Source organism: Paramormyrops kingsleyae, chromosome 7, assembly GCF_048594095.1.
Source record: "Paramormyrops kingsleyae isolate MSU_618 chromosome 7, PKINGS_0.4, whole genome shotgun sequence".
Classification (NCBI taxonomy): Eukaryota; Metazoa; Chordata; class Actinopteri; order Osteoglossiformes; family Mormyridae; genus Paramormyrops; species Paramormyrops kingsleyae.
Window position 1 is genome coordinate 35,962,959 of NC_132803.1, and position 27,575 is coordinate 35,990,533.

The 27,575-nt window shown below is 42.8% G+C and overlaps 2 protein-coding genes across 6 annotated transcripts in view; one reads left to right on the forward strand and one right to left on the reverse strand.

The window, feature by feature from the left end:
• fer (fer (fps/fes related) tyrosine kinase) overlaps nt 1–17,575 on the forward strand; it is a 40,634-nt gene extending 23,059 nt beyond the window's left edge. For 2 of the 3 annotated variants that reach the window (XM_023797335.2, XM_023797350.2), the window contains 10 exons: nt 593–688; nt 1,338–1,541; nt 2,324–2,446; nt 4,576–4,632; nt 5,252–5,367; nt 7,243–7,337; nt 7,753–7,876; nt 9,779–9,933; nt 11,065–11,187; nt 11,815–17,575. In XM_023797335.2, the coding sequence (XP_023653103.1) occupies nt 593–688; nt 1,338–1,541; nt 2,324–2,446; nt 4,576–4,632; nt 5,252–5,367; nt 7,243–7,337; nt 7,753–7,876; nt 9,779–9,933; nt 11,065–11,187; nt 11,815–11,951 (1,230 nt within the window). In that variant the 3' untranslated portion in view covers nt 11,952–17,575. The remainder of the gene's footprint in view (nt 1–592; nt 689–1,337; nt 1,542–2,323; nt 2,447–4,575; nt 4,633–5,251; nt 5,368–7,242; nt 7,338–7,752; nt 7,877–9,778; nt 9,934–11,064; nt 11,188–11,814) is intronic. The other variant, XM_023797343.2, reaches the window with a different exon arrangement.
• Nucleotides 17,576–17,998: 423 nt separating this feature from the next.
• pja2 (praja ring finger ubiquitin ligase 2) lies at nt 17,999–27,457 on the reverse strand. Of its 3 annotated transcripts, XM_023797376.2 has the most exons (10): nt 27,338–27,421; nt 27,172–27,240; nt 26,085–26,285; nt 23,987–24,839; nt 23,238–23,414; nt 22,770–22,970; nt 21,021–21,132; nt 20,561–20,675; nt 19,977–20,092; nt 17,999–19,362 (listed from the first exon to the last, which is right to left on the reverse strand). In XM_023797376.2, the coding sequence occupies exons 3-10, from the start codon at nt 26,281–26,283 to the stop codon at nt 19,237–19,239; spliced, it is 1,899 nt and encodes a 632-aa protein (XP_023653144.2). In that variant the 5' UTR covers nt 26,284–26,285; nt 27,172–27,240; nt 27,338–27,421; the 3' UTR covers nt 17,999–19,236. The 3 variants fall into 3 exon arrangements, with proteins under 3 accessions (XP_023653144.2, XP_023653133.2, XP_023653140.2); XM_023797365.2 differs by lacking the exon at nt 27,172–27,240 and having other exon boundaries at nt 27,338–27,457; XM_023797372.2 differs by lacking the exons at nt 27,172–27,240; nt 27,338–27,421 and adding an exon at nt 27,074–27,162.
• Nucleotides 27,458–27,575: the final 118 nt, after the last annotated feature.

The window sequence follows — 27,575 nt, forward strand, 5'->3', positions numbered from 1 at the left end:
AGCCCCCTGCTCCCCAACCTCGGACCTGACAAGCTCATGTGGCTTTAGAGGTGTTGAAGGCGAAACCAGCTGGGGGCGTCTTACTGTGTTTGTGGCCATGATATGTGGAAAAAGAGTCATGCTTTTTAATTGCTTGTTTAGCACAGGGCAGATATGTCTCTGTGGAGTTATTTTTCCAAATATACACATTTCTTGACACAACCGGATCGTTTTAATAGGTTATTTTTAAGATGTGTTTTTTATGACGTTTCTGGTATGATTTCTTTCGGATCAAATTCCCTTCGGATATAACAAAAGAGAACAATGCAGCAGTGTCACTCTGCCATCTAGAGCTCTGTCACCCGAAGGTTAGTGTTACAGTCAGTTACAGTTACGGTGATGCTGGATGATGTATAGTTATGGTAATGGTTGACCATACTGGGTGACAGTTTTTCATTTTCCTCTTTTGCTTTATTAATAGCTAGTTTCCCAAGACCAGTAAGAGGAGAGGCCTGAATCGGCAGCGCTGAGCTTTCAGTAACTGCAGCCTTTGACAGACTCGCTTCAGTGGTTTCGCATGCATCACCCTGCCTGCTCTGCTCCCTTCCTGCAGGACAAAGGCAAAGACCGCGTGTCAAAATTCGACACGTTGCGCCTCTCCATCGCCGGCATCATTCGCTCCCCGAAGTCGGTCCTGGGCACGTCTTCAGTGAGTGTCTCTCTGCCTGTGAAACTCGCTGCTTACAACTCCCTTGGCCCTGAGCAGTGTGCAGTCTTTTTTACATATATTTTATACCAATCTAGCACTATGCCTATTGTTGCCTCACGTGGGACATTTTTTGCATTGCATTTGTAGTAGTATATCTTCCTAAAAATCCTCTGAAAGTTCTCTATCTGTAATTGACTTGATAAGGTATATAAAAAAAGTTTCATTTTGAATAGCCTTCATGGTATCTTATTTTTCATAACGGCATACATTATACTGTGGTATATGGGATTTTGACAGTATTTTCAAAAGTGATGCTATTCCCATATTTTGAAAAGCGATAAAAATTTGCTGAGCGTGGAGGCAATTTATTTTTGTTCCGCTCTGTTAATTTTGTTGCCAAGGATTTTAAATACTGAGGTATGCCCACAGTACCTTAGTATACTGTATTACCATAATACCAGATAAGCCTAATTTTGAGTTTGCTAGTGTTTTTATTAAAAATGAAAATAAAATTCAGCAGTTCTACATTTCCATTGTGGGATGGCCGAAAGTGAGAGAGCTTGCTTGTAAAGTTTCCGTTAGGCTCCCCGGTGGAGGCAGGTGGGCAGTGAGTGTCCCTGAGCCCCTTGCATGCGGTGATATCTTCCAGTTCTTTGACGTGATACAGACGAGCGACAAGCCTCTGAGCGAGCAGGAGTGGTACCACGGCGCCATTCCCAGGGTCGAGGCGCAGGAGCTCCTGAAGCAGCAGGGTGACTTCCTGGTGCGGGAGAGCCATGGCAAGCCCGGGGAGTACGTGCTCTCCGTCTTCTCTGACACACAGCGGCGCCACTTCATCATCCAGTTCGCTGACGTGAGCATTTTCCCGCCGATATTCCCGTTGTGGGGTGGAAGTTAGGCACTGCCGTTTCCATGGTAACTGACACCAGCATTTCTCAAGCTGGTCCTTGGAGACCTCCAGTCAGTCTACAGCAGGGGTCTCCAACTCCGGTCCTGGAGAGCTACCGTCCAGTAGGTTTTCTATCATACCCGGCTTCTAATGAGCCACAGCTGTTCTCAGGTAAATACCAGGAGCAGGTGTGGTTCATCAGAAGCCAAGTGGGACAGAAAACCTACTGGATAGTAGCTCTCCAGGACCGGAGTTGGAGACCCCTGGTCTACAGACTGTCCGGCAGGGAGCAGGGAGGGAGCAAAACTGTGGACCGTCTGGAGAGTCCCCGAGGACCAGATTGGGAAACACTGACCTAAACCAGCGTGATAAATCACTCAGGTGTTAGATGGTGTACGCTGCACCTTAGTGCTGTTGAGCACACACTTATCTAGTGAAGCAATTAAAAAAACGTTAGCTCCTAAGTTAACATTAGGCCGATCTCAGTGTCTCCATACCTAGCTATCCCTAATTAATTGTAGCATTTGTTTCCGTTGCCTTTTACGATATATATTAGAAATGTGATTAGGCTTGCTAAGTGTCAAGATTAAAAAATAGATACAATGCTAATAAAATCCAGCACTCTCCCCTTCAGCAGTACTGTGTGATTCATGAACATCTGCTGTTGGATGATATGCAGAAGCAAAAGAGGTTTGTAAAATGTAGAAATAGTCCTGCTGACACCTGCATTTTCTCCTCCTCCGCAGAATCAGTACCGTTTCGAAGGCACCGGATTCCCCACAATCCCTCAGCTTATAGAACATCATTACACATCCAAGCAAGTCATCACCAAGAAATCGGGCGTGGTCCTCCTGAACCCGGTTGTCAAGGTAAAACACTGTGATTTTCCCTGGTTACGGACAGTGGCCTGTGTCTGCATTGCTGCGTTATGCCACTGAAGTGTCATTTTTCAATAATCCATAACCTTAGGGTGCGTCAATAAAATGAAATAATACGTTTCATCTTCGATTCCTGCCCTCTATAGAAAGGCATTGCTCTTTTAAAATACTTTTTTCTTTTTATACCTTCTTTTTTATTAAGTCACTTGCACTGTAAGACACAACCAAGAACATCACACGTACGATTTCTCCAAATCTCAGGGAATTTATATTTTAAAATAAATATATATATTTCCCTAAAAGCTCATCCAAGTATGAGAGTAATCTTTGTAGGTACTGGTGGGATATTTTTTATGCAGAAATGGGCTCTCATAATATCATGGCATAATGTCAATGTCATAATTCCTGTAATCACTGGAAATCTGTATTATTAATTGTAAAAGCCTGTCGGGTAAATTAGTTATTTGTTATTCCCGCAACAAATCCTCTTGCCTTAATTGAGTCAAAAATGTTGAAAAATTAATTATGTTGGCAGCAGTTTCTGAAGTAACACGTTGAAATTGCACCACATCACTGACTTTTGCAAAAATATCCTTGTTTGATATCAGGCACAAACTTGGTCTTTGTATTAAATGATTAAACAAAAAATGAATACACAGACACAAGTTTTCTGTGCCATACTTCCCAACCCTCCCAAATCATGAGACTTTATCTACAAATTATTTAGAAAGAAAAAAAGTCTAGCAAAATCTGGGGGGGCATGTGTATTCAAAGTCTTTGGAAGTTCCTGCAAAGTGTCATTCTTCCAAATCTCAGGGCCACGACATGCAGTGGGACAGAAGGCGGCGTGAACTCTGTGGTCTAAGATTATGCCTTTTGCCCGCCAGAGAATCCTGAGAAAATGTCTCCGATCGTGAACTTCACATTTTTGAAATTATTAAGATTCCAACAAATGCTACTGGCAAGAAAATATCTATAGGGGGAAGTCATACATGGGACTAAATCATATTTAATCTCAACCTGTTGGCAAAGTAACAATATAGATAGAGGATTCCCAAAGTGATGCCTCGCTCTGGATTCTCCTCCAAAGCACTGGTTCTCTCCTTCCAAATGCATCCCTCTACTGTGGATTTCAAAACACACCAGTAACTTTTATTTGTAACCCATGGGACTAATGGTCTGATTCTGTCTCCGTTTTTTGATTATTTTAAAGCATGCATTATCTCTCGTTCATGAACGTGACTTTGCCCTTGAGATGGTTCTTAGCTTTTCTCCAAACCGGAGTTTCTCCAAATTCCCCGAGCTTGTTCTCAGATGAATAGGCCTCACTGTAGGCTTTGGCCATTGGATTTTGTTCCACAGGAGCCTTTGATTTTCAGAAGCCGTAGCGTATATTGTTACCAGCTGGAGAGAACGGTGTGCGCGGTAGCTGTGTTTTGAAACGTGCCTCCTCCTCTGCCACGCCACTCCGTCCCATTCGTACACAGTCCGTTATGAGCACAGGGCTTGGATCTCGACACACTTGGCACACACATGCTCGTTACCTAGAGCACCTACTGTACTTGTCTACACTATGTCCTGTCTTTCGCTGAATCATGCTCTGCTCTCTGTTTGTCTGTCTGCACTTTGTGTACCTTGGTGCTGTATGCGAAAGAATTTCCTCCCATGATCAACAAAGTTAATTTTATCATATGTTGACGTGCGTGTGAATCAACTTGTGAGGGTGCTAAGTTAGCTAGCTGTAATCTCTGTAGCTAGCGTGTCACATTCCTTAATTTTATGCAGTCCTGTGTTAGTAATGGCACATTTTTTACGAGACATTGCTAGCAGAGTGAATGCTAACGCTGTCAGATTAGCGCGATTCGCACAGATGGCGGGCTCCAGAAACGCTGCGTTTACTGGTCTAATGAGATCGGCATGGCAGGCACTTCCGTAGCAGCCAGTATCCATATTTATGGTGGTTTAATTGGTTAGGTGGGGATGTTAGTTTGAATTACATGATGAATGTATAAATGTTTTGGGAATACTGGCACAAACACAGTATAGACATCACTAAGCCCCCCAGTGAGCTCTCCAGTGAGAGTCCTGTATTCATGTTGGGTTCATTTGGTCTTCTTCAGGACAAGAAGTGGATACTGAATCACGAAGACGTCATATTGGGAGAGCTTCTGGGGAAGGTATTGACCTTCATCTCAATCCTATAAAGACCAAACACTGTACAAGTAACAAAATTGTTATATCAATAAAAGCATCAATTTAAGTAAATTTAAACGTATGTGTTGATAAATTGTATTGCCTGTATCTGTTTTTTAAATAAATAAATGTAAAAAGGGGCAGCACAGTGTTGCAGTTGTTAGCACTGCTGCCTCACAGCAAGAAGGTCCTGGGTTTGATCCCAGGTCCTTTCTGTGTGGAGTTCGCACGCTCTCCCTGTGTTCACATGGGTTTTCGCCAGGGGCTCTGATTTCCTCCCACAGTCCAAAAGCGTGCAGGGTAGGGTGACTGGTGTATCTAAATTGGCCCTGTAGTTGTGTGCATGTGAGTGTGGCTGTGTGAGTGAGTGCGCCCTGTGGTGTGTTGGTTCCTGCCTGCACCCGTTGTTCCCTGGATAGACTCTGGGCCCCCTGTTTTCAGTTGTACTTTTATGGGTTTTATAGGAACCTTTTTGGTTGTTCTGAATAAAAGACACACATTTTGCATGGCACAATGTTCACATGGTACATTACATGTTGTAGTTTGCTTTATCATGCAAGATTCCTCATGGTATCTTTTTTTAAATTGTGGCGGTGTTCTTAGGGGAACTTTGGAGAAGTATTCAAAGGGACGCTGAAGGACAAAACTCCCGTGGCGGTGAAGACCTGTAAGGAGGACCTGCCCCAGGAGCTGAAGATCAAGTTCCTGTCCGAAGCCAGGTGTGTGTTTGTACTTGTACAAGCATTTAGAACATAAGAACTATACAAATGAGAGGAGGCCATTCGGCCCATCGAGCTCCCTTGGGGAGAACTTAACTAATAGCTCAGAGTTGTTCAAATCTTTTCTAGCTCTGATTTAAAGGAACCCAAGGATTCAGCTTGCACTATGTTATCAGGAAGACTATTCCATACTCTGACTACACGCTGTGTAAAGAAGTGCTTCCTTAAATCCAGTTTGAAATGTTCTCCCGCTAATTTCCACCTATGGCCACGAGTTCTTGTATTTGAACTAATGCTGAAGTAACTACTGTATTTGGTTGAACAGCATCCAAACCTGTTAGAATCAGCCCTCAAACCCCTCAGTCTCCTTTGCTTGAGGCTGAACAGATTTAGCTCAACTAACCTTTCCTCGTATGACATTCCTCTAAGACCAGGAATTATTCTTGTGGCCCTACGCTGCACCTTTTCTAAGGCCGCAATGTCCTTTTTAAGATATGGTGACCAAACCTGCACACAATATTCTAGGTGAGGTCTCACCAAGGAATTGTATAATCTTAGCATTACCTCCCTTGACTTAAACTCCACACACCTGGAGATATACCCCAACATCCTATTGGCCTTTTTTATTGCTTCCCCACACTGGCGAGAATGAGAATGAGAATGAGCATCAACATACACACCAAGGTCTTTCTCATAATCAGCTACCTTTATTTCAGTTGGTCCCATAAAATACCTGTACTTTATATTTCTGCTCCCTACATGGAGTACCTTACATTTGTCTATGTTAAATTTCATCTGCCAGGTATCGGCCCAGTCACTAATTAAATCAAGATCCCGCTGTAGCTGCTGAGCCGCTAGTTCAGTATCTGCTACACCACCCACCTTGGTGTCATCTGCAAATTTCACCAGTTTACTGTATATATTGGTGTCTATATCATTTATGTAAATTAGGAACAATAGGTGTCCTAAAATTGAACCCTGCGGTGCCCTACTATGAACGCAGGCCCACTGTGACATTGTGCTTCTAATAACTACTCGCTGCTTCCTATCTGTTAACCAGTTATCAATCCAGGTTGCTACAGTTCCTAAAATACCTGTCGCTTTGAGTTTAAGTGAGAGCCTGTTGTGGGGGACAACATCAAAATCCTTTTGGAAATCTAAGTAGATGACATCATAGGCCTTCTTATCATCAACTTCCTGAGTAGCTTCCTCAAAAAAAAAATGCTGCATGATGATACTGAGTGGCTTCTGTATATTGAAAATTTGTGCCCAAGATGTGTCAGGGAAAAGCCAGATGCATGCTAACCCTAGTGGCAGTGGCCCAAAACCATAAAAACCATTGCTAGTCCATCAAACCCCAAAGGAAAGCCACAGAAACACCTCATCAAGTAGTGAGGAATTCTTTTGCCCTCCCACATCCCGCTCTCCATGAGACACACAGATAGCTGAGAGTGAAGTTTGGGGGTCACAGCACAGCCAACATCCAGTGCTCCTGGAACAATGGTGACATCATTCTGCCGACACTGGGATTCAAATGGGCCACCATCAAGTCAGAGTCCTGACCCGCTGGGCCGCACACTTTTTGTAGACAGGTGCAGATTTGTCGTTTCTGGCCCCACTGAAGAAGTTACCCCCCCACACACACACACTCACTCACTCACTCACTCACACACACACACACACACACACACACACACAATGTTTCAAAACTTAAATAGCGTGTAAAGTCATAGCTAGATGGTTAGCAGAACACAAATGCATGTTTTGAGTAGCAGCATGCACCACCATTGTCTGTAGTTTTGGCTACAACGTTGTTTGTAATAGCTCAGCATTGTTTATTATTCTTATTTGTTTTTATATATATTTTTAAAACAGGATCCTTAAGCAGTATGATCATCCGAACATCGTGAAGCTGATCGGTGTCTGCACGCAGCGGCAGCCAATTTACATCGTCATGGAGCTCGTTCCAGGTACCTCCAGCACACTGTAACTCTCCCCCAAATGAAAAGTGCTAATCCCTCGGCAGGTGAGTGAGTAGTGGCAGGGGATGTAATCCAAAGGCGAAGCAGGCAAGGCACAGCATTAGCATGGAGAGGATGGTGCTGTATAGCTTATTAAACACGAATGTTATTGAAAGAGTATTTGGCTGATTTAATTAGTACAACCCGTTAGCATAATGAGTTTGCTCTCGCAAGCCTGTCTGCCTGTCAAAATATGATTATGCGGTTGGTACGCATGTGGTACAATCTAAATGTATTAAATTTAGTCATGCAGGAGGTTTTAAAAGTTGTCAGATTAGTATATGGTCTTCTACATTAAAAAATCTCCAAATGGCAAATGTTGCACGCATATGTAGTGACGATAAATTCCACGTTCTCTCACTAGGGGGCGACTTCCTGTCATTTTTACGTAAGAAGAAGGAAGACTTGAAAACGAAACAGCTGGTGAAGTTCGCTTTAGACGCCGCTGCAGGGATGGCGTACCTGGAACTGAAGAACTGCATCCATAGGTATCGTGAGTCATTACAGAGAACTTAGCAATGTTTTATATAGCAACCCTATTTTCAGTTGTTTCTCACAACATGCAAAGATACAGTACATAGTTGTGACACTGGCATTATTAGCACCACTCGGTAACCGGTTGTGGAGGAAAATATCCAAGCCAAGCTCGTCTTTTATGACAATTCCGAATATTTCTGCTTGTAGCTTCCAGCATAGTCTCCAGGCCCCCTGAACCAGCACAGGTGGTTCAAGTGGGTACAGAAAATTTGCGGACTGACTGACTTTCTGACTTGTTCTGTTGATCTTCAGCTCAACTGCATGGTCTGAACATTTGCGGGGGGAAAATAGCTGTGTAAGATAATAACGGACGGCAAGAATAAAAAGCCAGTGTGAAAACAGGATATTTTATAGTCTAATATTATTATACTTTTATATTTTATAGAATATTTTATAGAAAATCTGCATTGAAGACTCCCAGGGTCACTGTAAACTCTCGGTTTTTGCCTAAATCAATGTCTCATTTTGAAGGTTTTAGCATTTGAGGCTTTATTAGGCGTCTCTTCGTAAAACTACAGAAACGGTCATTTCTTTAGTCTGAAGCATATAAGTGGTCCCTGGTCAGGTTGGTAGTTTGACGGGAGCTTTCTGGTGACTCACCTGTGCTCGCCGTCGAGGCGACAGCTTGACGCGTTTTAACCTAAAATGCTTTTCGGGTTCTAAGGGCATCAGGTTCAGCTTGAAATGTTCCGGTAACCTTCGGGAATGTTTAATCGAATGTCAGCGTGATGGATTTCATCCCGTAAGGATATTGAATGTTTTAATGTTGTAATGCATGTTTTCGAGCCAAAATTTGGTCTTGAGGTATTTGGGTAAAAGCCAACAGTGAAGCGACGGGCAGGGTGTGACCTTGAGATCTTGGTGGTGGTGCCTCTTAAAAAAAAAAAAAAAGTCTGCCATCTGGGATATTCTAAGCAGTGCTTATTTTATAATAGGGAGCTGTGTAGGCATTTAATAGATCAGATGTGAATGTGATGCATCTTTTTCAGTGACTGTTATACAGTTGGATAAACACAAGGCCTTGTTTTCTGTCGTGTCTGTGTGTATGTTCTAGAGATTGGCATTGGGAAGATTTGAGTGCAGCAATATGATCTTAACCCTTTTGATCTTTGGGTTTTGGCCAAATGGTTCATCTGTCATCCATCATCTGTCACTGTTGTGGGCAGGAGAGTACCTTCACACACAAACATACACAGAGTTCATGGTTATAATTAAAGTACCTTGATATGAGCACTGCCCCGTTAAGCCTTAAAGCGGCAGATTTGTTGTGCGATTTTTGCCTTCATCAGCATGAATAATGATATTAAAAGCAGCCACTCGCTCATGTATGAGTGGCATCTGTTTTACATGTCTGTTACCTTTATCTCTCAGAAAATAATCTTTCTACAAAGCACTGTGTTGTTATCCCGTTGCTCTGGACAAATCCTCCGAGCGATTTGGTAATATTATTGTGGGCAGTGTATGGGTTGGGTTGCTGTGCCTATGATTGGAAGGTCGCTGGTTCCACCGTTGGGCCCCTGAGCGAGGCCCTTTACCCCCAATCACTCCAGGGACTGTCTGTCCCTCCTTTCTCAAAAAAAAAAATGCATAGTGTTTTACATCAAAGCATCTGCTCAATAAATAAATACTCAAATTTTGAGCATAGTTTGAAGACCTGTGCACTGACCATATGCTTAAAAGTCATCATTATTAACCTGAAAAAAATACCTTTATTAGCAGTATTAGCTCCTTCATGAGTCCTGCAGGCTGTTCGCTTCTGTCCTTGCCCTCAGTGGTTGACAGTCCCTCTTTGTCACTTCAGAGGTGATTTTTACAGAGCCGAAATTACATTGTGGCCATCGATCTCTCTGCAGGGACCTCGCTGCAAGGAACTGTCTAGTGGGAGACAGCAACCTCCTGAAGATCAGTGATTTTGGGATGTCGAGACAGGAAGATGATGGGATTTACTCCTCGTCAGGCTTAAAGCAGATTCCCATCAAGTGGACTGCACCTGAGGCGTTAAATTACGGTAATGCCAAGGTTGTGATGTGTTGTTATTGCACAGGTAACATCTGATCGCCTCCCACTGGCTAGAGCATTTACAATGTTTAATTGTTCTGTAGTATTATGTTATGTAGTATTTCAGGTTAGTGCAAATAGGTGTTGGGTAAAGATTTTGGGAGGGAATTCAAGGCAGACATACTGGTTCAGTTCCCAATAACAGCAATAAGAAGGCAAACATAAGAAAGTAAACATAATTTGCAGACGGTTCCCGAGTTTACGATGATCCTTGTTACGATATTTCGACTTTCAGATGGATATTCCAGTCCCATTCTGTTTTTCACTTTCAGTACATGACTCAATAAATTGCATGAGACTTTATTATAAAATAGACTTTGTTAATGATTTTGCCCAACTGTAGGCTAATGTAAGTGTTCTAAGCATGTTTAAGGTAGGCTATAGATTAGATTAGATTGACTTTATTAATCGCACAATGGGGAAATTCCTTAGAAACAGCAGCAATAATAAAAAAGACAGTATAATAGGATCCATAGGATCAGCAAAAATAACAATATAGGAACAATATAGACAATAAAAACAATAGAAAACAATTTCTAAAACTGTATAAATATATAAGTAAAAATATAAAGAAAAAAACATATACACAATGCTAGGTATATGGATGAACAGCTGCTGAATATATATATGCATACATATACACTGTATATACATACATACATACACACACACACACACACACACACACATATACATAAAGCATATATATATATATATATATATATATATATATATATACACACACACACACACACACACACACACACACACACACACACACACACACACATATCATAGCCTATAGGCTAGCCTATGATGCTTGTTAGCTTAGGTGTATTGTGCCTTACGATAGGTTTATCAGAACGTAACCCCTTCGTAGCCTGGGGAGCATTTGTGTATGTCTATATGCACATGTATCGTTATGCCTGATATAAAGCTAGTTTATCTTTTCAGCCACTAAAACGGCGTGTTCTGATTTGGCGTTATATCTGAAACGCATTAAATTTGACGTTATACCTGAAGCTACCGTGTCGCCTGTGAGTAGCTAAACAAATGGGTATCCGGCTGTTTGTGTCGGTAGGGAGATACAGTTCAGAAAGCGACGTCTGGAGCTATGGGATCCTCCTGTGGGAAACATTCAGTTTGGGAGTCTGTCCCTACCCAGGAATGACCAACCAGCAGGCCCGGGAACAGGTGGAGAAGGGTGAGTGCTACCGACCATGGTGTAAAATGATGAAAATGCTGATCTCACGTTTGTTCGTCATTAAATTGTGATGCATCTTTCATCTCAAGTAGCAACTATATTTGTTCATAATTTGTACTTTGGTAGTAACTGAGTTATTACTAAGTGTTTGTGCCCCATCAAGTAAAGTGTTACCCATTATATATTTTACACCAGCGTAAAGCTTAAATCTATAAGCAATCTTCCATTAGCTTTAAACGTAAAGCAAACAGCACTTTGGAAAGAAAAGAAACATTTTTCTAAACACATAAGGTTCTTCACTTTTGCTTTTTTCTGCAATTATTATTCTCTTCCAAAGAATGATTGCACACATTTTGAGAATTAACCTGGGGTTTCACTGCAGAAGTCGGGTAGACCATCTTGTCTCCTGCATTTTCAAATGGCTAAGCAGTTAAACAGTTTACTTGCTTGTGTCTATTACAAACAAACAACTGTGACCGCAGTGACCCTGACAGGATGAATAATTCACCCCACTTTGAAAAATTCTTTCTGAGGAGAAAACGCTGCCATTTTAGGCGACATTTAAGGCCCCGTAGGCATGGTGAGTGCATGCCAGGTGACAGTGACACAGTGTTTCTGCTCACGCAGGTTACCGGATGTCCTGTCCCCAGAAATGCCCTGAGGAGGTCTACAAAATCATGCAGAGATGCTGGGAATACAAACCGGAAAACCGGCCCAAGTTCGCCGACATACAGAAAGAACTGGCCACCATAAAGAAGAAGTAGGAGCAGGGTAATGGATGATGGCAAGACGGCTAGGAGCACACCCCCCCACCCCCTGCATCCTCGTACCCATGACCACGACCCTGTGCCATCGAATGGTCAGCCAGGAGCCACGTCGTGTCTGAACCCGCGGCCCACTCGTCTGCTTTCCTGTCAGGGCACAGAGGGCACCCCACTCATCATACTGCCAAATATCCCAGAATTCATTGCGAATTTCCCATCCTTCAGCTCTTCAGACTATAAGTACTTTTACCGAATACTGCAGCGTACCAACTGCCAGCAGCGGCGCCCCCTGGTGACAGGGCCTCACTCATATCTCACGGTAGATCTGTGTCATTCCCGCCACATTGCGTACAACTGATCTCTGCATCTCCCATCAAGTGGGTTTGCTGAAACACTGATCAGTCCACGGTCTGGCTGCTTCACCCCCCCCCCCCTGAAAAGGAGTCATGCAGCCAGGCAGCGTACCGGAGAAGCCGTGACAGCGCTCCTTTACATTCAGGTTTCTTGAATCCACGGCACAGTCTTGTGTGTGTTTGTCATGTTTAAAAAAAACTATCAGCTTTCATGCAACTAAGTTATTGCAGCACATGAAATCATCCAGGAAAAGAAAAAAGAAGGAGAGGGTGTTTGAGGCTCGTCTGCTCTGATGCAAATCAAAATGTGCTCTGATGCGTTTTATGGTAGGAAGAATTGGTTACAGTTTACATTTTTGGACTTGTATGCTGCACAGTCAGGACTGTGGAATCCTGAAAAAAAATGTCCATTTTTGAAGAGTGATATAAAAGGTGATACATTTGAGGATTGGCCGAAATGTGAATATCCATCAGACACAGTTACTGACAAAAAAAGAATCCGAAGAAACACAAGGTGAAACTGACAACTCAGACAGGCTTGCTGCTGTGATATGTCTGTTAAAAGAGATCATTTGTATTTTAAAATATGTCACGGTAGCTGAGGAGACGTGTCTTGATTCTGGTTTATGTACATTCCAGCTGTGAAGGTAACAGCATAACTATTTTGCCAGGCTGTCTCAGCTTTAAACAGCTCCCTCACGGATAGTGTTTCCCCTGTCTGTTTTGTACACCTCATCCTACTCTGACATTATATGCAAATGTTGTATCCCACCCTGCTGTAAATAGAAAACGTGTTTTGTCTGGCCGATTTAATGACTGTAAACGTTTCTTGGTTCGGTGGCTTGTGGGAATTTTACTTGCATAAAACTCTTCTGAGAGCAGAAGGAACAATGATTGGTTCAGAGAGATAACCAGTTAGATTAGTGATTGGTTTGTTCCTGCCTTTTCTAGTTTCTTGGACCCACCTCCTGTAGAATCTGATTGGTTATCTCCCTGGACCAATCATTTTTCCATCTCCCCTCAGAACATTTTTGTGTAAGTAAAACTCCAATGAGTGTTTAGGGTGCATGCCAACATCATCGTCATCATTTAGGAGATGTTTTACTTTCCCCTGATGCATGCAGCTTGAAAGGACAAGATTTGACTTTTGTAGGGTGATTAAACAATACATCTAATTTAATTAATTAGCTTTACATGGACTGAGTCCTAATGTCCTACACATTTGCCATACAACCTGTAGCTATTAAAAGCCATTCGCTTTAATGTCTTTTTTTGAGATGCAGGACTGTGAAAACACAAACCAAAAAAAGGTTTCACTTACATGGGTCTCAAGACCAGTGGGTGACCCAGGGCTGAAATTTCACTGTAAACGTTTCTCCTGTATGTAGATTGTATGCTGAAATAAAAGTGCAAACCAGTGAGGTCGACCTGTGATGGATTTTTAGTGGAATTACCCCAGAAATAGTAACTTCCCGACTATTAGGAGTATACCGGAAAGTTTCCCAGTCAGAGCAGACAGGCATTTTAGCCATACAAGATATCAACATGGATACAGGAATGACCTCAGCTGCCAGGGAAATGTTGCATTAAAGTCAGTGATTTAATAACAATCCATTGTGTCTGTGTGCTAACAGGAGAGCATTTTACTGTTACCGCCACACGTTTCATAAGTCAGGGGCCAATGACATTTTGCAGCCAATATAAATATTTGTATATGTGTAAACATGATAGATCCTGTAGTTTGTTTTAAATATGTAGGTTAAATGTTATCCTAATAGATTTCTGTCATGTTTCAGCTCTTCTTTTTTTTTTTTTTTACTATGGGTTTTCTCTTTAAACTGTCCAAAAAAATCAGACGGTGACATCGACAAGGACTGTTTGTAATAAAGGATGTAGTGAGATGAAGTGAATGCAGAGTGACTTGTCTGCAGTGTAATGTTTGACATACTGTCTCAGCATACTGAATGTAAGCACTTTTACAGTACCTGTACCCTTTGACCAATTTATCACAGCCAAATACATACTAATAACATTGGGAGTGCCATTAAACAATAAAAGAATCTAACCAGTACAGCATTTATGTCTACAGTTGTATACGGAAATGCTGTGCTCTTTTCTTCCACGATTATGTTGTGAAGTTGTGAGCACAAGAAGGGCATGAAACCATTATTTTTTACTTGCAACGATCCCGTCAAATGCAACTCGTCCAGTGAATGCATTGCTGACTGGCTGTGCTGTTTAACATACAATGTTTTTCAGACAAATGTAGGTGTTTTTTTAATTGCATTATTTATTTTGGAATAAAATGGTGGTTACCAACGTTAATTGGATCTAACAGGTGAAATGTCTTACAGTAGATAACAGGAATTTGCACAAGGATTCCATGAATTGGGATAGTCACGACTGGTCTGACATATCTCTGCTGGCTTCTGGGTGACGATTGAGTTTTTAAAATAAAGGCATTTTAAAGTTCTCGGTAAAACATTAGAGTTGTCAGATTGCTTTAGAGTTTATAGCGTATTTTCTTTTTGGTAAGATGGTGCTTTGTGTCAGAGTGCTCAGTCATGCAGTTTCAAAGCACTACTGCTTGCAGCAGAAATGCTTTTACTGCTTTACAAAAGTCACCTTTCACACCAGTAAAATAAATATTGGAAATATATAACTACTGTTATATATGCTGTTTAAACTCTTCATCAGCTACATTGTCAAGATTGTTCTGATAATGATTTTATTCTACTAATTCCACTGATGGCCACTAATCCGATTCAGTCTAATCCAAATTACTTCTGTTCATACTGTACCAGGATTGATACGGATTAAAATGCAGCTGGCACCGCTTCGTTTTGTTGCCATTCCCTGCAATATTATCACGCCATGTATGGTAATCTTCCCAAATAAGTCTTGTCATTGATTTTAGACTCGCAGGCCTTTCTTACTTTAGTTTATATGGACAATCATTAATGCTTAAGCAGCTTAGTCCCTCCTGTAACTTGTCAAAGTTTTATTTGACAAGCGTAGCGTGTATGCACTTACAGACCTGTGACATCCTCAAAAATAATCAAATGGTGCTGTACTATCAATGAGGCATACTTTATTACTTTATTAAGTTTTTGAGTGCAGGCTTATGGAGCAGAAAGCCTCCTTCGCCCCCGCCCCCGCCCCCGCCCCCGCCCCCCATGTTGACGCAGGAGACTGCAAAGAGAAAACAGGCTGTTGTTTTGCTGTGAAAATTGGATGGTTGTAATAAGTAGGTCTGTTATCTTTTGCGTAGTACTGAATAAGTCGTGACTCCTGAATTCACTGTAATAGAGACCCGTCAGGGTCCCACAAAGCTGTGTTGAGATCTACTGTGTTAAGTTCGAGATTAAGTACTTACTTTAGGACCTGTTGCCAAATAATTCAAAGAAAAGCTAGGTAGAGACCCTTTCATGTAAGAGTGCACTTTTTACAGGCCTTCAGTTATATCTCGTATTTTATGGTGAGGAAGATTTTCAGAAAAATATAATGCATCCAATATCCTGGAAACTGACCTGTCAGCATAAGCATTTCACCTTTTGGGGGGGATTTCTCACCTGTTCCGTGAGTTTGTTCATCGTTGACATTTGAACTGCTGAACGGGGTCTCATTTCACACCCTGATCCCCACGGGCACATCTAGCATCTGCTGCTTGGTCCAGCAGCCGAAGGCACGGCGCCTGTGTGTGATGCGCATATCGAGTAGATGGTTCCGGGCTGGGGGGCCTTGCGGGGGAGGGTGTTTAGAGGAAAATAGCATGGAAACCTGCTTCTTGTGCTGTAATCGGGAGGTGTTACTTTCTGTTGAGCTCTCTCTTGGGTCTACTTCCCTACTGTAGTACACCTCCGATTTAAAGAGAACAAAACACTGTTGATTTAAGTGCAATGCATGGGTATTTTTTTTAAGATATCCAGATGGCAAAACATAATATCACCTGGGACATTGTAGGAATAATGTACATAATTACCCTTCTTTTATTAAATTTATCTGGCACCTGTGTGTTATGTCCCTAAGCCTATGTTTTCTTTAATCATCATGCAGATTCATTCTAAGGGTTCTTCTTGTCACCATACTATTCCATTTTTTCTTGAGGGAAATTGATGGTTGGGAAAATGTACATATGTTTATTTTGATAAGGTTTTTCAGTGTTAAGCTTTTTTCCTTCCTAAAATAAGATCCCTACACCAGCTGAATCTGAATGTCCTTTAATATATTTTCCCAACATTCTTGGCAAAAAAAAAAAAAAAAAACCTTTGTACATTGTACAAATGTCGGCCTATTATGGTTTGTGGAAATATGAAGCCAGCAACTAATTTTGTTGTTTGGGTCCAGAGCCACAACAGTATTTATAAGAATAATTTAACTGTTAATTTCATTGATATAACAAATTGGTTTTGGCCACTAAGGGTAAGCATGCATCAGAGGAGTGCCTGCATTACGTTTGTCATGCACACTACCGCTTCTCAGGCCAATGAGGCATTTCGGTGACGAGGCAGTCACTGCAGTTACGTAGCTTTCATTTAAGGTAGTTGACATGTTTTACCGCCCTTTGATGTTGCTCAACGATGACGTATGACCATATTGTCGTTTAGAGACTAACATTCGTTAAGACTTGTCACCTTGGTTCACAAACACCAACTTGCTGTTATTCAGGATTAGTTTCCAGAAATAAAAGCGTAACTTAATTTGATGCAGATAATTCCAAGTTGATACTGACACTTTTACACTCCATGTTACAATTCACTTACACTTCACTGTTAAACATTGCTGCCTTCTTAAAAATGTAATTGTATAAAATATATACTAAAGCTATTTTCAGATGTAATTTTTCTTAAATACTAATCGTTTTAAAAAGAACACTAATAGTTTTTACACGCTTTTCTAGTGCTGTCAAATTTCCTGCTCATTTTCTCCATAGTGATTAATAATTGAATGGGCAGTCAAAGTAAAGAATATTTGACATGCACATCCTGGCTCTAGTTGGATGAATGAGAGGCACAATCACTTTTGGGGGAATATAATGATTTATTCTTATTGGTTTTGCTGAGATTTGATGCTGTATTTCAGTCCCTTTTAAAATTCAAATCTGACAGACACATCTGATATCACCTGCCTGTGAGTGAAAACAATTGTGGACAATATCAGAAACCACTAATTAAATCTTTGTTTTAACATTTTCCCAGATTGTATTCATAGCCTTTTGTATTACTTTGTACAGTTTCTCTTGTTGTTAATCCATTAAAGTATTTGCCACTATTTGTGATTTGTCATGTTTCAGTAACCAAACTGTAGTTACTGGTAAATCTTTTAATGAATTTCATATGTGATTGTGTATTTGAAGCAGAATTTAACTACAGAAATGCATATACAGTAGCTATTGACAGTAGTAGTACAATTTACATGTAAAAAATATAGCTGTGATTCATTTTGGCTATAGACTGTCTGGGTGTGGCCTTAAGGAACCATGCATGAAATTAAGTACCTCAATGCCAGACCCCTCTTACACAAATAGCGTATCGCTACAATTCACTTACCGTATACACGCTGTGATTCTATACAGAGGTCAACATATTGAGCCTTAATTTTAATTTAGCAATACATTTTAATTACGACCAAAGAGGTTTTAATGAGCATGAGGGTAAATATTTAAAGGAAACCATCTGCATTTTAACATAAAAATACAAGCTTTGTTCCATTTATTAATGTTCAGGTTCAGGAAACAGGCTGTGGAAATGACAAATTAACTGGTCATGCTTATTTGTAAAAAATGAGAACATTTACAGTTACTGAAAAAAAAAATACCAGACATTTACTGCAGTTGTAGACTAGTTATTAATGAGTATGCATTAAACACAAATATGGCGATGTCTTAAGAGTTAACATTTTGGAATGCAAGACTTTTTTTTTTTTTTTTTTAAACACACTGTACAATCCATGCACCTGACAAAAAGGCAGATAGGCTTGCATTACGTGGTTGCATTTTTTTATTCCACTGCTTAGCACTTTACAAATTATATACACCCCCCCCCCCCCCCCCCCAAGTGCTAAGACCACAAGAAACCAGTCCTCCTTGTTCAGGCCTATTTCTTGTGACGTTTTTATGAAACAAGTCAAGGCAAGTGTGTGTACAGCCAGGCATAGCCTAAAAACAGCGCAATACACTGCCAGACGGTGGAGCTGTGCCGAAATCTGAAACAGAACCAAATCCAGGGTATCGATTAACGGTTACTGTAAAAACCGTAACAGGAGTCACACACAGCTTCGTAAGTTTGATCCGTTGTATCTTTACAATTGTAAGTCTGAAGATAATACTGGAGGAAGCTTGGGGGCATTCAGCAATCACGTGTGGCACATTTGTCTTCCAGCGGAAGCACGCTTTCCCCAAACGAGTCCTTGGTCAGACAGTCACTTCACTACACACTCCCACACCAGACGAAACTACAGTACAGCCACCAGACAGCAAAACCGATCCAACAACATAAAAATGTATTCATGCCCCAAACTGGCCAGAAATAACGATCTAAAGCCTTCATTTCACACTGAAGCCAGAATCACTTAGTAAATTAGTAGAATAATGTTACATAATAAGCAGTGCACTGGTCTACAGACAGTTTAGCACATTAAATACAGAGTGGTTGGTCTGATCCTGCTGTGTAGTTCAGTGCAGTAGAATCAGTTTAAGTTTGTTATTTTTCACATTTGTATGACTGATACAATTTTGGAAGAATGTCTACAGTATGTTCTGTATTTCCATTTACTCTATAAAAATAAAAGCTGTGCAGGCTGATTCGTTTGGGTCCTCTAAAAAAGGACATGTCCCTGTTTCTTTGTTAACGTCAGTCTCAGTAATTCACAGAAGCCAGCAAATCTTTTGCGTTCTGTCACTTAATGAGCAGGAGTAGCTTAGAATGGGTCGTTCATCGTGTCCCTGCCGTGCTGTGGTCCGATGGCGGCGCCTCGTGATCAGACACAAAGGATGTTTGGACCGGGGCTGCTGGAGGGCCAGGCGTCAGGACGTGCCGACACACAGGACAAGTTCCCGACTAGGGGAAGACAGGGCAAAGGTCCAACTCAGCAGCCAAAGCTGGCACGTCACCAGTCACCTGGAAGCTTCAGCGCCATCAGCACAGTCACTTTGCCTCTGAATATTTAAATATTGCGTAATACCATCATTCTTTATATAATGGCCCACAAACAGAGGTCAGTGATATTCAAGGCAATATTTGATCAGTCAGATGTTTATAAGCCTACAACTGAGACATAATATGGTCACCTAAGGGCTAAATGTTCAGAGGAGCTTACTGACCAAAAATGCCTTTAAAATTATCTTGCATACCATGTTGAATTCATTATAAAAGGTCTGAGCAATTAACATACTGAGGAGTCCATGTTTATAAAAACGTCTGACTGCTTATCATAGTCAGGGTCACAGAGTGTGTTTAGACAGTTTTTTCCCCCAATGCATATCATCACGATAATGAAAATGCACACAGACCCCTCCTCCCTCCACACGTTGACAGTAGAGAGACGTAATTATGCAGGAAAGAGGCTGATGTCGCAGCTGTCTGCTGCTGAAAGACCTGATATCACACCAAACGGGCGAGCAGCATGAACACACAGCTGGACAGGAATGCGCCGGGTCAAGGAGATGCCGTACCTTCTGCAGCCACAGCGTCACGCACCTCCGGTGAAACGCGTGCCGGCACGGCAGCTCCGTCACAATCTCATCTTTGACGTACTCGCTGCAGCAGATGGCGCAGCACTGCTCTTTGCCTGTAGGGGAGGCAATCTGACGTGAGTGATTTCCGGTCTGCAGCTGTTACAGGATGTGGAATCAGGCCCCGGATGTGTAACGGCGCTAATGGCAATGTTTAGACGTAGGGCAGGCCGGCATCCAGCCGCCATTGGGGCCACCCAGGAAAGGGGCCCAAGGTGGGGGGCGGTTGTACGGGAGCCTGATAGAAGGTTATACTGAACCATAATCATACGTTGTGATCTATGACATGTCAGTCATTGGTATCACCCAAAGCTATCCATTACTTACTGTCAAGGGAATGTCAAACATGATTTATGCTGTGGAAGTTTTAAAACACCCCCCCCCCCCCACCATCCCCCACCACCACCACCCACCCAACACCTACGAACACGATGGTCAGTTTCTCCAATGTACTTTCAGGTATGGCTGACATCCAAAGGTTTCCCACAGACGGGGACTCGCACTGTGGTCCAGCAGAGACCCACCGTGACAGTCCTCCATCACAGTGATGGGGGGCAGGCAGTCGATGACGTCGTCACTGGCGGGTGGGTGAGCTGGCTCCACGTCCATCGCCAGGGACTCCAGGTGCGCCAAAGCCACCTTCGGAAGGAGCCGAGGCATTTACACACATACAGGACCTCAGATGCACCCTTGTTTGTCTTTCCGGAGAGAAAACTTCGATGGACATTAAAAGCAGTTCAGCCTGCTCTATGTCAACATTAAGATATTTTGAAAACCAGAGGCACTCGTTTTGTAATCAACTGACCTTAAAATAACAGATGTTGGCCTGTAATATTTACCTGTTAAGAATTATTTGCAGAAAGACTCAAGCATCAGAATGTCTAATGCTGTTTACCATTAGGAGCTCTGATAGCCTTATTACGAGTGCCTTCTTTCAGTGTTGTGCTATTCTACTGGGCTCAGACCCCCCCAGGCGGCCTGTACCTCCATGGCCTGTGCCAGCCGCTCCTCCAGAGCCATGTATGTCAGCAGCTGTGGATCCACGAAGGAGATGGCCTGTGCCATGCCAAAGCCGTCCCCTAGGTCATCGAGCCGCCTGCGGTCAAAACGTCCGGCTCATGTACATCATAAAGTTAAAGCCAATGGGTACACCATTAACCAGAGAGTAACTATACTAACCCAGTACACTAACCCAGAAACAGTCGGAGGACATTGGAGGGAGCAGAGCAGCCCATTATACATGGAAATCAGTCTGGCAAAAAACAAGCCCAAAAAGAGAAATTCCCATACATTTCAATAAAATAAACTAGTTCTTTGCTAGTATTGATTCACCGTTGTTCAGTTTTTTTTCCCCCCAATAGGTCTTTCATCTACAGCTATAGTCTCCGCCAAGTACTTCCATTCCCACCAGAATTGTAATCAGAGGAATTGCTATGTCAGTGCCCCCTCAGCAGGTGGCGCCCTAGGTGGCTGCCAGTATCGCCTAATGGGCTGACCAGCACCACCCACAGTTTGCTCCACGCCACGCAGCAGGCTATTACCCACACATTGTAATGTTTTCTTTTTCTTATCAAAAAAAAAAAAAAAGCATTTCAACCATTTAACAAAATAAATGTAAGTATAGTAACAAGACCAGTGAGCTATTGATAAAATTTTCCTTCAGCAAATTCTTGGCATCTATACCATATATAGCTCCACACAGAAGCAAAATAATGTGATGAACTGAACTTGTTTCTCTAGGCATAAATGTCACAGCACTGTAATTTAATGGGGGGGGGACTTCACAGCTTACAGCTGGTTTTTAGCAACTCATTTTCTTGATGGCGAAGCTTCTAATGCAGGACAGAATGGGCTCTGAGATCAACTTGTAATGTCTGAGCGATTCCAGATGGTTTTCCGCTGTCGTCCTGGCCTCGGGGAAGCCAACCCAGGAGGCTTCCAGAAAAACGCCCACGTATTTCAAACATGAAGGACTCTCAGCAGAGTCACCGACGCGTCACTGCGCACAGAAAGCAGCCTGCGCTGAGCCTTTGTCCTCTTCAGGGGACACACTGACTCATTTTAGCGCATTAATGTAAATGTGATTTTATATTTGCCCCTACAGAGGCTCATTAATTTTCCCTTTTAGCTTAAGTGGGAACACTAAGTGCCGCCTGTTCAATCAAATCGCCGGCCTGCGGGTGTGAATTTCAAGCCTGGCTGACCACCAGGTCCAGCAAGCAAGGAGGGGTGGAGAGGGCACCCTAGCCAATTTAGGGATTCATTTAAGATGATTTGTTTACAATTTAATACTTTGACATCTCCATACATGTCTGACCAGTACTATGCACAGCAATTGCACCACAAACGTTTATGCGGGAAAGTTGGATATAAATTCCTATGTGAATGGACACATTAGTGCTATAATAAAATTTATCTCCAGAATGCATTTCCTTTCACTGAATGCCAGGAACTTCAGGTTTGAGGGCCCATAGTTGACGACAAACAGTTACTACACTAAATAATACATTTGTTCCTTATATAGGAGATGTTTAGTTCTGCTAACCAGCTAGCTGCAATCTTCTGATGCTACTCATGAGCCATTTAATTTATTAAATTATTAATGTTTATTGGGGGTGACTTTTTGATTGGGGCCCCAGAAACCACAAACCGGGCCCCAGAAACCAGAAACTGGGCCCCAGTGCGCAGGTTATAGGCAAGAAGGGATTCCTCTCAGCTGTATAAATCACAGACCTCCACTCCGCGTCCAGATCCTCGCTCACACTGGAGTCATCCTCCAAGTTGTTGTTCCCGTCGAGCATAAAGAGCCCCGGGTGAACGAAGCGGCTGGGGGCATCGGCCTCCTCGTCACTGCTGCTACTGCTACTGCTGCTCGCTGCCCCCTCGTGGTACGGAGGCCAGGGGAGCTCACCTTCCTCCAGTGCTGATTGGTCCCTGCAGAATGTCACATGATCCCATTAAAACAGATGAGCAGACTGTAAAGGTGCATCCGTGCCAAAAATTCAAATACCCAGACATAATTATGCCTATTATGCTAATAAATTAAAAAAAAAAAAAGCAAACATGCTGCTGGTCTCCCACCAAGCTATGGAATAAGCTGTGAATAACAGGCCCTGCTGTTAGAACGACTCACTGAATCAGCATTACCCGTGAGAATAAGCAAAAGGATGTCGATTCAGGGGGCGCCGGGAGGGCACTCACGGCGAGACAAGCCTCAGCTCCGGCACGTCATCCAAGCTGCTGCCATCGCTCCGGCCCTCTGGCTCGGACTCGAAGCCCGGCAGCGTCTCCCAGCTCTCATTCTCCGAGGAGGGCTCCTTCTCAGCGCTGGAGGCGGATGTCCAAGAGGCAGAGAGCTCCCCCTCGCTGCACTGGGAGCTGCCACATTGACACAGGGAGGCGTTTCAGCTGCACAGCCGTGCGCCGCCATTTGGAAAGTGGCAGGTGGAGCTGCAGTGCTATACATGCACACATGGTAATGGCGACCATATATAAACCAGTACTTGAAGACCCTCCACCCTCACTAGTACAGAACAGGTTTTTTTTTTTTTTTTGAAGCTGCACCACAATGGATGTTGTACTTTTATTTTTTGAGACAATATTTGTGTTGTACAGTTATGAAGTTGAAAGCTGCTAATGTGAATATAAAGTACCGATCAGGTACAGTTAATTTTCTAAATGTGCACCAATGAGAAAACAAAACCTCCATCAACAGCGACACAAAAATCTGGCACCTCATCAATGCTCCCCTTCTACATCTGTCTACTCGTCTACAAAAGCTGCCCAGCTAAAATACATGCATGTCGTCTCTCAAAAAAGTCAGCGAACATAAGCCAGAGTAACAGCATCGGCCCAAGTAATGGCTGTGCAGAGAATGAGGCGTGATTTCACTACCGCATCTCACCACACACACGGCGAAAGGAGCCGGAATCAGCGTGTAAACACCGTACCTGTCATCTCCCTTCCGGAAGGCACCCTGCTTGTAGCCATAATCCTCCAGATCCTCCCAGATGTCATCCTCGTCTGTCCCACCTGACGCATCTGCCTCTGTCCTCTGCCACATGCCACTCTTGGTTCCAGCAGTCTGAGGATCGTAAACAGGGAAGTTTTCTGGGCTTTCCTTCGGCGGCATGGACCCACACCTGGTCTCCCCTCCTGGGGGGATCCTCCTCCTCTCCTTTGGGTTCTCATCAGTCTGCTTGCGGATCTTTGGCCGGACCACCATCTCTGTAGGGGTCGTCTCTGGGTCACAGTCACAGCCAACTGGGGACCCACATGTCTCTGCATCCCCCAGAACAGCAGCCCAAGAGTCCCTGTCCTCATCTGCTGAGATTCTACTATGAAAACTGGGTCCGTCCAGACAGAGGAACTCAGCATCTCTCTGGAAGGCCCCAAGTCTGGGTGATGGCCCCCTGCCCCCCCGTGAGGGAGTTTGCTGAGCAGAGTGAAAAGCATTAGGTTGGTCAAACTCTTTATCCAGCTGTTTCAGTGGCAAGTCTGAGCCAGCTTCCTCATCGCTGTCACTACTGTGTGCCTTGTGAGGTTCAGTGTTCACAAAGCTCAGTGCGCTGGAGCTGCATACATCGCCTTCACTGGGCATGGGCCACCCACGGGCATCCGAGATCTCCCCCAGTTTCGGCAACGGCATGGGCTCACAGTCCCTGCCTTGGCCACATGGTGGCGCCACGCAGCCAGCCCGCTTCATCTTAAACACGTCTCCCTTTGCATCTTCTTCCGGGTGAACGGAATTGGGGCTCACCGGGAAGATTGCCTGCAGCACGGATGAGATGCTCCCCTTTGAAGCTAAAACGGGAACAGAGAGCGTCAGTTTAATTCATTTCAAAACTGAGCTTCAAACAGCACTTATAAAACTCACTTATTGCAATACTCATTTCTGTGCTGAAAAATGCCTCAAACATATAAATTTACTACGATATCAATTAAGAACGGGATGTACTGTAATCAAAATTTACATATCAATGGAAGCACCAAGCATTCATTTCAAAGAATATTACACAGGCATGTAATAGCCAGAAATTTCAAGCTTAAGAATCATTCTCATGTTTCAATTAAAATTTTACCATAACTTAAGTTAGAATGCAGTCATTGCAGAATTTATGCAGCTAAAATCAGCACTGCATTTAACATGGGATGTTATTTCAATCACACAATTTTAAAGCCTCTCGTTTACCTAACCCTGCAATCATGCTGCACTTTTAATACATCACAACAGACAAGCAGCATTCAAAAGTTTACACAGAGTAATGCCCATTATTAAAGGCATATTTTTGGGATCTCATCTTACATTCATTTAACTTCAAAGTATTAAATATGCCTCCAAGTAATACACAGGCATCTGTCAATTAATAATGGATAGATTTCCCTCCTACATACAATATGTCAGAGGACACCTCACTGCAGCGTGCTGATTCGGCCATCTCGGACTCTACATATCCACCACCTTCTGAGGACACATGCCTCAATATTTCATGCAACTTTTCAATGGCAATTTTTTAAGGCACGAACAAGGACGAGCAAAAGAAGGGAGAAAAGGACAAGGTCACTTAATTTAAGAGTCAATCCCGCTAATTTTCAAACACCTTCACTCTACAGACCTTGTATGTATCGATGGTGCAGGTGGTTTATGAAATGGGATAATTCATGAAATCTGCACTCAAATCAGTCAACAGGGCTGCGAAAGGTAACTAGCAGTTATCGGGATCTGTGAGGACTAGAAACTGACAGTACATAATCAAGTAAAGTCCGCACCCACAAAGCGTTCGAATGCAGGGACTGCAAACCCATCCTAAAAATTATACTAAAAGGCACATTATTTGGTAAACGCTTCAATTGCCAATAATTAAGCATTAATAAAAGAAAAAAAAACACACGATTAACCTGTGACTTATTTTTTATGGTATTCATACACTTCAAACGTTGCGAATGATGTCCACTGGTGCTAAGCGGTATTCCGGGTTGTCGGCAGACGCCCAAGCGAGCAGTAACAATAAAAAGGGTTTAAATCCGATACGGGCGACGCGGACGCACTTAGCGGCTTCCCTCCGCGGACCGGGTCCATTTCCATGCCCTGCCAGGCCGAGGGCCCGTCTGTCAGCTCCGCCTGCCGCCGCGCCTGGGTGGGCCTGAAGCTGACGTACGCGTGTCTCCTGCCGTAGCGCCTCCCGGTGATCGTCTGATACCCGCCGGCGGGTTTGGGCCAAGCGGACTTGCCGGCTTCCTGACCCATTACTGGAACAGAAACAGATAGAAATTGGTGGTTGTCCGTTCAAATCTCAGGGTCAGCAGAGGGATTTCATGGAGGGCAAAGTAATTTTACTGTTGGGCCCTTAACTGGCTCACCCTGCTTTCTAAAAAAAAGTGCATTACTTTGGATAAAAGTGTCTCCTAAATTAAAATGTTAAACAGCGCATAATTTCATCTAAAGTTGACAAAGTGAAAGCTTTTGTTTGATTAAAAACGACTGGATAGTACTAGTCATGCATACAAGTTTAAATGTAATGTTAACACGTCATGCATATGTTGTTTGGTCAGAACAACTGAATGTTGCTACTGATCATGGAGGACAGGCGAAAGGAATTTCCCCGCGAGATCAATAAAAGTGTATTATTATTATTTCAATTTAAAACCACATATGGACAAATTCTAACAAACTGGGCCGATTCTACGCCGCTACTGAATGCTTTGTAATTTAAGCATCTAAATATCCACATGTATAAGGAAAGTAATGACATATTATTGGCTTCCAGCTATTTCAAACTGCAATATTATAAATATCTTATTTCAAACAGACAATAAAAAGAGAAGTGAACAACTGCATCTGAATAACCAGCTTAATTCAATAACCGACATGGTACAAACATAATTCTATTCAAAATAAGCGATTTGCCATTTAAGTTTGTTACTTGGTTATACATTAGCAGCTGTGTTAATGTCCTTAAGTTTTTGTACGGCTATGAAATTCCACTAAAATGATTCCCATTTTTACAGGAGTCTTTTTTACTATGTCACGCACTTACACATAGAACAAAAATTAACTTAGCCCAAAAACTGATCAGGAAGGAGCAACATTTACAGCGGAGAGTAGAAAAAAGGAAGGTAAAGTAAGGTAAAGTACTTCATCTGACACTGCAAATGAGGCCTGATAAGGACGAAGCGATGGTGAGATCCAGCTGCCTGCAATTAACTAGGAAACAATACAGCCAGAGATGTGATCCATGCACGCATAATACATGTCATTCATTGCAGGTACAGAAATAACATTTAAAAATAGACACTTTTACCTAACTGGAAACCCTCATAGCGTTTTTCTTTGAGCGGCAGACAGCAGCTTTCCGGGTACACTACTCCGACCTCATCGGTCTCCGTCATAGGCTTACAATCGAATCACATGACATGTCTCCACCAATCGCTGTACGCCGGCGGTAGGCCACATGACTTTGGTTCTTAAAAGAGAGGCAGGGCATCTCGATAATGTGTCATTCAATATGTCGGACCAAACAAATACGTGTAAGGGAAAGT

Excerpts from the sequence above, each read along its gene's own strand:
- pja2 (XM_023797365.2), bottom strand. The coding sequence starts at position 27,425 with ATGACGGAGACCGATGAGGTCGGAGTAGTGTACCCGGAAAGCTGCTGT. Across the intron at positions 23,415-23,986 it reads TTCCGGAAGGGAGATGACAG|CTCCCAGTGCAGCGAGGGGG; the intron begins GTACGGTGTTTA and ends TCAATGTGGCAG. Across the intron at positions 20,676-21,020 it reads GGCTGGCACAGGCCATGGAG|GTGGCTTTGGCGCACCTGGA; the intron begins GTACAGGCCGCC and ends CTCCTTCCGAAG.